General features: G+C 48.7%; 1 protein-coding gene across 1 annotated transcript; it reads left to right on the forward strand.

Moving 5' to 3' along the window:
• The first annotated feature begins 461 nt into the window (after window positions 1-461).
• On the forward strand, window positions 462-3,276 carry LOC123045257 (pentatricopeptide repeat-containing protein At5g50280, chloroplastic). The gene is made up of 2 exons (XM_044468244.1): window positions 462-1,439; window positions 1,952-3,276. The coding sequence occupies exons 1-2, from the start codon at window positions 583-585 to the stop codon at window positions 3,267-3,269; spliced, it is 2,175 nt and encodes a 724-aa protein (XP_044324179.1). The 5' UTR covers window positions 462-582; the 3' UTR covers window positions 3,270-3,276.
• The last annotated feature ends 6,891 nt before the right edge of the window (window positions 3,277-10,167 follow it).

Genomic DNA, 10,167 nt, shown 5'->3' on the forward strand with positions numbered 1-10,167 from the left:
TTAGCTGGCTGGGAGGGGTCAGCGCATGATGCTAACATTCTCACTGACAGCATGAGTCGATCTGATGGGATTAACATCCCCGACGGCAAGTTCTACCTTGGAGATGCTGGCTATGCATGTCGGCCGGGTATTCTTCCACCCTTTAGGAAAATCAGGTACCATCTCAACGAGTTCTCTGGTAGGAACTATCCTAGGACTGCACAGGAGCTGTTTAATCTCAGACACTCCAGCCTTAGAGTAACTGTTGAGAGGGCATTTGGAGCTCTGAAGAATAGGTTTAACATCCTGGATCAGAAGCCATTCCACCCACACTCCAAGTTAACCAAACTATGTGCATCTGAGGTTTTTTGGCCTGCATCCCCTCAAACCGGCTCAATAGAGCCAGGCTCGCCGGGCCAGGCTGGATTGGCAATGTAACCAAACACGCCCTCGGTGTTCTTCTTCTCCCCCTGTTCTTCTCTGATCCCCTCTCAAACCCTAACTATTGATTTGTGAGACTAACCCAGGGCCTCACAGTTTTTCCCTGTTGGTCTGAATTTCGGTGACAGTCCTAGTCTGGTCCTGTCAGACAGGTCGTCACATATGGCTGTGGTATCTCATCCGCTGCTCTCTTGCTCCTTCTCCGTCGCCTCCCCGAACCATCCAATCCTTCGACTCCTTCGCCGCCCTCTGAAATCCTCCACCTCCAAATGCTTCCTCCATTCCCCGCGGCGACGTCACCACCCAGTCGCCCGCCAGCCAGACGACAACGAGCATGACGGGGAAGAGGATATGTGGAGCCCGCCTACCAGCCCCCTGAGAGCCCACCTCGTGGACACCTTGGATGACGAAAAGGGCGGCCATGGATGGGGTCCGCCTAATGGCGACGGTGCAGAGGAGGGAGAGCAGCTCCAACAATACGAGGTGGGTGAGTGGGATCCACCTGCCAGCCCGTTCCGAGCGCAGGCCCAGGAACAGCATCGACAAGAGGAGGAGGAGGAGGAGGAAGAAGATGAAGCCGGCGGGGACTGCCCGTGGCTGGACCCGAGCTACTTCTTGCGAAGCCAAGAAGGGGCAAGCACCAACACCACTGCGGCTATGGAGAAAATTCTCGCCTTTGCGAGGAGCCCAGTGGCGGCGGACGGCCCTGGGTTCGCTGGGTTCTTGGCTGGTTACAGCGGCGGTGCACTCGGCGAGGACGAGTGCGTGGAATTGATGAGGAGGATGGGTGAGGAGGGCCTGGCGTTGGGGTGCCTCCACTTGTTCCGGTGGATGCGGGCGCTCGAGGAGCGGCTGATTTCCTTGTCGCCGCAGGCATGGTTGGTGGCTCTCGTCGCGCTTGGACGGGCACGAATGGCCGATGAAATCTTGGAGATTCTGGGAAGTTTGCCGCCGGAGAGGGGATTTCGTGAGGCGGTTCTGTACAATGCTGCAATGTCTGGTGTTGCCTACTGTGGAAGGTGAGCACTGTCTTGATTGGTCTGACAGTGATGAGTGACCATATTAATTTCATTCGTGCTATCACTTTTGCAAGATTAATAGTAGTTACTCGTACTTATTGACCGACTTAGATCGAAGTGACTTTTATTTACTTCTCTATTTCTAAATGGCATTCCCATTAACCTTTTCCTACAATACAAAAGAAAAAGGATTAAGCATATTGTTAGTTATTGATCAACAGAGGATCCAGGTCAGCTTGATTTGCTCCACTATCCCACTGTCTATAAATTCTGTGGTATGAACTTCATCGTTATCTCGGGATGCAAATAAAGAAAACTATGGAGCAACATATTTATAATAGACTGTGCTAGCATAAGAAATGTTTATTGATAGGTTTGCATAGTTTCAAGTCTTTATGGTTTTGCTCTCTCCTAACTAAGCATGAACACCAATGGAGATTCTAACATGCTACATTACTTCTGCGGTAAGCTATGTATTATTTGTTGTGATGATCATTTTTCTACTCGCCCAGATATGATGATGCCTGGAAAATATTTGAGAGTATGGAGAAGAACAATGTCCAACCTGGCCACATAACATCCTCAATCATGTTAATGGTAATGAAGAAGCGCAAGGCATCAGCCAAGGATTCATGGGAGTTCTTCCAACGAATGAACAGAAAAGGTGTCAAGTGGAGCTTGGGTGTCTCTGCTTCTCTAATTAAGATATTTTGCGACGAGGGGCTGAAGAAAGAAGCTCTTATCTTCCAATCAGAAATGGAGAAGAGAGGAATTCCATCAAACACGAGCATTTATAACGCAATAATGAATGTATATTGCAAATGCAGTCAAATTGAAGAAGCTGAGGGGCTCTTTGCTGAGATGAAAGAGAAAGGCTTAAAACCAACAAGGGTGACGTATAATATCCTTATGGATGCTTACAGTAGAAGATTGCAGCCAGAAGTTGTTGAATCGTTACTTCTGGAGATGCATGATTTGGGATTTCGGCCAAATGCTAGGTCATACCACTGCCTCATAAGTGCCTATGGGCGGCAGAAAAAAATGAGCGAGAAGGCTGAAGATGCTTTCCTGAGGATGAAGAAAGGTGGCATCAAGGCAACATCTTCTTCGTACACATCACTGATTTGTGCATATGCAGTGAGTGGACAGTATGAAAAAGCTCTCATTGCATATTTAGATATGAAAAGAGAAGGACTTAAACCTTCCTTAGAAACATATACAGCTTTGCTTGACATATTTAGGAGGGCTGGCAACACAGAGAAGTTAATGGAGACATGGAAATCAATGACCGATGAAAAGGTTGGATGCACTAGAGTCACATTTCACATGGTACTTGATGGGTTGGCGAAACATGGGTTGTATGTTCAGGCAAGAGATGTAATATGTGAGTTTGGAAAAATAGGTTTACCTCCTACAGCTATGACCTACAACATTTTGATGAATGCTTATGCCAAGGGAGGACAGCATTACAAATTGCCCCAACTCCTGAAAGAGATGTCTACTCTGGAACTAAAACCAGATCCAGTTACATATTCTACAATGATATACGCATATGCTCGCGTCCGCGACTTCTCGAAAGCATTCTATTACCACAAGCAGATGGTTCGAAATGGACAAGTGCCTGATGCTAAGTCATACAGAAAGCTGTTGAATACCTTGGATGTGAAATCTGCAAGGGAAAACATAAAGGATAAGAGTGCCATTGCAGGAGTTGTAAAAGGCAAATCTAGCTTAAAACATAGGAAGGAAAAGAAGGATGAATTTTGGAAGAACAGTAAAAAGAGGTCTATGACCCAAGTTAATGGATACCAGAGAAAAAGATTTTTGTGATGTTTTACTAAGTGCAAGTTTCATTGCCTTTGCAGTACTCATCCCTTGTGTTATATCATGGGCTCCACGCTTTAATTCTCTTGAATTGTTCAGGGTTTTAGGTCAGAAGCTATGGGGCGTGTTATTAATTCCATAAGCATTCACTTTGACTGTCTAACTGATCTCATGGTCTGAATACACTTAATTTTGCATTTTAAATTGCTTGAGCTTGAACAACATCCAGTTAAATGAACTCCAAATGTTTTTTATTTTTATCATGAGAGGACTTTTAAACTGCTCTTTTAGGCTTTCTGATGTTCAAACTAGAATCTGATACATTGAAAAGATGCCCTTTGGATCTTATGAACAGATTGTGTTTTGTTTTTGAGTCAAGGGAAAATCCCCAGTTCCATCCAGTTTTCTTTTTTGCAGCTCCGTCGTATAGAGGAAGATAATTTTGATTTTCATTTGCACATTCCCTATTTCCTAATTAGACAGGAGAATTTGTAATATTTTTTCTTTTCTTTTGAGAAAAGGCAAAGGCCAGCTTTTTTATAGAAAACTTTACAGAGGTCCCCACCGCCGGTGGTTTATATTCTTTTTTCCACTATTGCAAACAAAGACGTGAGAACGCCATTGCTCCTACAAAAACACCAACTACTGTATTGTTGCACAGTACACATTGAGATTGTTTTCATTCTACTACCACCCCCTTCACAAATATAAGATGTTCTGCATATTGCGATACGGACTATATACGGACTAAAATGAGTGAACAAACACATTAAAACGTGTCTATATACATTCGATTCAGAAAAATATGAACGAAGGGAGTATATTACACAGTCTACATCGGCCTCATTTGAATCCATATGGTTCCAGGGATTTCTTTTCTGTTGCCATTGATTCTTGCAATCATGGTGGAAAGTCCAGCAATAAGGCAGTTTTCATTGATGTAATCTTCTCAAGGTATTCTTTTTGTGCTACTCATTTCACCAAACCGATCTATTTCAATCGTTTTGTCTATTCCCACATCGATTCACCAATCCTGGAACTCATTAGTTTCAATTCCCATTTGAGACCAACAGCCTTCTAATCTGCTGGAGGGTCAACCATGATCAAGTCTGTTATGGATGACATCTCCTCATCCATGGCTCTTTGCCAAAATGCTTCTTTCTTTGTTTCATCTAGAGTTGTAGGCTCCTCTATTCCCAACATACACAAATTGTCATATTCGAGGTCTAGCTCAGAGGGAGGCGTGTTATCCAGCAAATTCCTGAATGTTGCAGTAACCTTGTGGTCCAGCACTTGCCGACTGCACTGAACTCTCTGGGCTCACGTCATACCCACCCATTATGCCAGGTTGTGGCACCGTTGGTGTTGACGGAGTGCTAGGAGTAGCCTCAGCTGCAGTTCCACTTGCTTCTGGTGTCTAACATGAAGACTATCTTACACCGCTTGACCTTCCGATGGAGGTGCTTAGGAAGATTGACTCCTTGCGGCGTGCCTATCTTTGGGCTGGTTCGGACAAGGTGTCCAGTGGCAAGTGTAAAATCAGCTGGGAGCTAGTCTGCAAGCCTAAGGAGTTTGGGGGCCTCGGAGCTCTTAACCTTGGGAAGTTCGCTACTGTGTTGCGCTTAAGATGGTTGTGGCTTGAATGGGATGACCCTCCGGGAGCTTGGTTTGGCTTGGGAACTCCGTGCAACAACAAAGATCGGGACATCTTAGCGGCAGCCACTAAGGTTACAATTGGTGATGGCGCCACCGCGAGATTCTGGGAGTCATCTTGGCTGGAGGGGATGAGGCCCAAAGACATTGCACCGCGGCAACCACTAAGGTTACAATTGGTGATGGCGCCACCGCGAGATTCTGGGAGTCATCTTGGCTGGAGGGGATGAGGCCCAAAGACATTGCACCAAAAAAAATTTAGATCTCGCGGAAAAAGGGGACCACGGTGAACAAGGCTTTGAGGGATAATGCTTGGGTTAATCACATCGATACCCAGCATGGGATGACGCTTGCTCACATTCAACAATTTGCCACTATGGGAAAAGCTAGCCAATGTCAACATACAACCTAGAGTTCGTGATTCTATCATGTGGAAGCTCACTAATGCCGGGACTTACATTGCATCGTCGGCTTACAAGGCCCAATTCGCTGGACATCTACGCTCACCCTTGTAGGATATGGTTTGGAAGGTTTGGTCACCCCCCAAATGCAATTTTTTTGCTTGGTTAGTCACTCAAACAGGATTTGGACAGCAGATAGACTTCAGCATAGAGGATGGCCCAATTGCGATCAATGCCCTCTTTGTAGCCAAGTGCAGGAATCGGCGGCCCACCTCCTTTTCAAGTGCCGGTTTGCAACTTGCGCCTGGAAGGAGGTGTTCTCATGGCTGGATCTTCAAGTTGACACGACGAATTGGCATATCTTCACCACGGTTAAAGCTTGGTGGCAAGGAATCATCAACATTGCTCATCAAAGAAAGGCTCTCTCATCGTTGATCCACCTTGTTGGATGGGAGATTTGGAAAGAAAGAAATGCGCGCGTCTTTAGAAATAAAGCGGCACCAGTGGCCGTCATTGTTAACCTTATTATGGAGGAGGCAGCGCTTTGGGCTATTGCGGGTGCCAAGCATTTGTGTAATGTAATGCCGCGAGAGTAATTAGTTAGCGTTTGTACTGCTTGAGCGGCGTGTATCTCACAAACTTCTCTCTTAATCAATGAAAATGGCAAGTTTTTTGCCTTGTTTCAAAAAAAAACATGAAGACTAAGAAGAGATCTCATTGTAGTCTCCAATGGTGAAAGTGGTTAGGATAGTTTCTGATCAAAATTGTTTCCGAATCTGGTTTTATAGGGTATGGTAAGAGATTTTTGACATCCAAACAAAATTTGATCCGAGTCCGACCGATACGATGCAATATATGATATTTTTTTAGGGTTAAAGCATAGCTTTATTACGGTAACGAGTTACTAATGGGTAATTGCTTCAAAAGAAAATGTGCTTGAAGTATGACTAAATTAGAAAGGTTTAAGCACACAACTCAATTGTTTAATACTGCTACACAAAATAAGTGTTTTAAATTCTTCATTAGCAGATAAGATACGTACATCCAGGAATTTTAAAATCAGTAGCAATGTTGTCACACATGCGCATTCAAGGTGCTTGGCCATCAAAATTGGTGCAAACAAATGTACGAACACAATCCTCTAACCTATCGCTGAGTATTTCATGAGGCGAAGGGGAGTTTAGTAATTCAAGCTCCAGATAACCAATATAAATCTTCATCAGGTTCAGAATGCAACGATATGTTATAAACTAAATCCTCTAGCATCACGTATATTTCATCTCTCTCTGGATGATTCCGGTCTTCCACGAGGAAAACATGAACTATATCTTTTACTTCAATCCAACTGCACCCTGGTTCCTTTTTCACATCGAGACTTCTCAATCTTGTTCTTACCTTCACAACATCTTCCCACTTCCCCAATTTAGCATAGATATTAGACATGGCAACATAGGCAGATATATGCTCTGTGCCCATGCAAAGCAACTTCTCGGCAACTTTCTCACCCATCTCCAAGTCCATTGAATACCAGCAGGCAGTGAGTAGGGCTCCCCATACCACCCTATCTGCTGGTACAGGCATTTCAGAGATGAACTTCTCAGCTTCTCTGATGCGTCCAGTCCGACCGAGAAGATCGACAGCACAGGTATAATGCTCGACAGTTGGTACTAGTCCATAGCTTTCCATAGAGTGGAAGAACCTCATCCCCTTGTTAACTAAACCAGCACGAGCACTAGCCATAAGGAGGCCCAAAAAAGTGATTTCATTGGGATTGATATGATGCTTCAACATCCTTCCAAATTCTACTATAGCTTCCAACCATTGACCATTCTGCGCAAGCCCATTGATGAGCGATGTCCAAGAAGCGACATTTGGTGACGCAATGCAACAAAATGCGCTACGTGCATCACTGACACACCCACATTTCAAGTACATATCCACAAGGGCTGTCCCAACATAACTATTGGACTCGAATGGAGCCTTGCAGAGGTGAGCATGCACCATTTTGCCTTGCTCAATGGCTCCAACAGCAGCACAGGCATGCAATAGAGCAGGGAATGTTGACGGGCTGCATACAATTGGCAATCGACACATGACCACAAATAGTTTTAGAGCTTCTGAAGGATGATCATTCTGAACGTAACCAGAAATCATAGAATTCCATGTTATCGTGTTTCCTTCATCCTTTATTTGCTCAAATAGCTTCAGTCCATCCTCCAACTTTCCATTCTGTAAAAGAACTGACATCATGGAGTTTAAGGTCACGATATTTCTCCGAGGCATCTTTTCAAACATCCTCTGACAATCATCTACTCTCCCTTCAATACCATACAGTTTAATCATCAGATTGTAGGAACCCGAATCATGCTCTGGCATCTTCTGGAAAACTATCTTTGCTTCCTCCGTCCTATGCATTGATATAAGCCCCCCAATCAATGCATTGGATGTGATCAAGGACGGCTTTGCCAGGTCACTGTAAACCAGCAAGGCATCACCCACAGCATCAGAAGTGCAGTAAAGATCCACAAGAGCACTGGTGATGAACTTGTCGGTATCAAACCCGCTTCGAACCAAACAGCTATGAACCGATCTCCCAAAATCCAATGCTCCCATCTTCACGCAAGCCCTCAAAACACTGTCGAAAGTGAATTCAGTCGGCCTCGCTCCATCATCGGCCAACATCTGAATGAATAACCAAATCGCTCTGCGACAGCACTCGCCTGCTCCTCGTGCATGGCCCGATATAACAGCGGTCCACGCAAACACGTCACGAGGCGCAGGCATCCTCTCGAGAAGATCCAGGGCATCACCCGACAGGTTGAACCTCACAAGCGCGACGACCATCGGGCTCCACATTAGCTCATTCCTCGGATGAAGGGAATCGAAGAGCGTGTGAGATGCGCGCAGATCGAAGCACGAGGAGTACAAGTCGAGAAGAGAGGGCCCCACGACCTCGAAGCTCTCAGACCCGGACTTGACCACCTGGCAGTGCACCTGTGCCCCGACCTGAAGGAGGCGGCCGCGGGCACAGGCGCCAAGCACCGACGCGAAGGTGGCCTCGCTGGGGCTCACCCCCGAGCGGTGCATGCGCGCGGCCGCGTCGAGCGCGTCCAGTACGCTCCCGCGCCGCGCGTGGCCCGCGATCATGGCGTTCCAGGTGACCACAGTCCGGCGCGGCATTCCGTCGAACAGCCTGCGCGCGGCCGCGGTGTCGCCGCTACTGAGCAGAGCCGTGAGCCGCATGTTCTGCGCGGTGACGGACGCATCTTCGTCAGGCTGGGTCGACGAGTGCCGCGGTGAGAGCCTGCTTGCGGTTGCGGGGGTAACCGGTGGTCTTGGTCCGCGCAAGGCAAAAGGTCTGAACCTGGAGAGCATGCAGTAGTCTCGCGGAGGCTGGAAGGGCGCTGCGTGGTGGCGAGCCGCCCGTCGCTAGTTTGGCCCTTCGGCAGGCGCTTTCTTCGCCCTGGGGCATCTAGTTTCCAGTTACGCCCGTCGTGCCGCCCCAAGATCTCATAAATTCAAACTTGTCATTTCCGCTATCAAAAAAACGTCGCAAGTCCGGCGATCACTATGTCACAGTTCGGCGATCAATAACTTGAAAGTTCGGCATTCAAAATGAAGGACGCGTAGGCAATGCATCAAACGGCGGCGTCGACCTCCGGCGGCGGACTGGCGGGAGACGGCGTGCGCGGGCTGGTCAGCGTCGGTGCGGCGTCTGTGCTGGGCGTCGTGGAGGCATCATCGCTCGGGCTTGACGGTGGCGTTGGGGTCGGCGTGGGAGTTGGCGCGGCCGCCGACGGCATCTGGTTCAAGATGACCTGCTCGTCCATCGTCGACATCCCCCCCCCCCCCCCCCCCCCCCCCCCCCCCCCCGACATTAGGAATGTCGGGTCGGTGTTCCTCTTCTTCGCGGCGACGTTGGTCCGGAGCAGGTCGAGCTTGATGGCGTTGTTCGTCATCAACGCCGACCACCACGCCTCGGTTTTCCCTTTCCTCTGGGCAGCGTGGGTCTTCGCGTCGGCGAGGCACTGCTAGATGGATGCTTGCAGCCGCCCGGTAGCCGGTGTGGTGTCCTTCGCTAACTTGGCTCGTTTGTTGTCGTCCGGGCGCCCATCGGCCGCTCCCAGCGTCGGTGCTTCCGACTTGTACGTCTCCTTGGCCTTGGCGAGGGTGCGCCGGACGTCCGGCCACTTCTCACACTTCTCGATCGGGGAGAACACGTGGAGGTACTTGAACTCTTGGTCGGTGCTGCTGTCCTGACGGTACATGGCGAACATCCGGACCATCCGCGTCGAGGAACGAGTGTCGGCGACGCAGGACGAAAATGAGCAAGAGACCGGCGTCTATGCATACCTAACCCTCGATGTTGGCGTCGCTTTCCGGCGAGCCGCGACCTCCTCGACGATCCCATGCTATTTGTTGCATGCCATTTGGATGAGCGCCCAATGGTCCGCCATGGCCTTCGAGCCGCGCTTCATGTGGATGGTGGCGAAGTAGGGGTCGACCAACTTGCACTCGTCGAACTCCGACTTGATGCGATCACAGTACGTGTCGGCGCTCTGGTTCGTGCCGGTGATCAGGTCGAGGCAGACGGTCTTCCACACTTCGGCGAGGCACTCGTCTTCTTTGGACGCCCACTTGACGCACGGCTCGCCGGTCCTGACCGCCCGCTTCTTCTTTTTCCCTTTCCTCGCCGGAGCAGGCGCCGGCTCCTCCTCCTCCTCCTCCTCCTCCTCCTCCTTGCCATAGTCGAGCTCGTCGTCCATGTCGCCGGTGAGGTCCATTGTATCGTCTTCGGCATTGAACCCAGGGGGAGGCGGCGGCGGCAGCCGAGTCGCTCGTGATGATGT

Source organism: Triticum aestivum, chromosome 2B (genome assembly GCF_018294505.1).
Source record: "Triticum aestivum cultivar Chinese Spring chromosome 2B, IWGSC CS RefSeq v2.1, whole genome shotgun sequence".
In the NCBI taxonomy this organism is placed as follows: Eukaryota; Viridiplantae; Streptophyta; class Magnoliopsida; order Poales; family Poaceae; genus Triticum; species Triticum aestivum.

Bases quoted from the DNA above. Each gene is read 5' to 3' on its own strand.
- LOC123045257 (XM_044468244.1), top strand. From the start codon at position 583: ATGGCTGTGGTATCTCATCCGCTGCTCTCTTGCTCCTTCTCCGTCGCC. The intron at 1,440-1,951 runs GTGAGCACTGTC...CTACTCGCCCAG, and splicing joins GGTGTTGCCTACTGTGGAAG to ATATGATGATGCCTGGAAAA.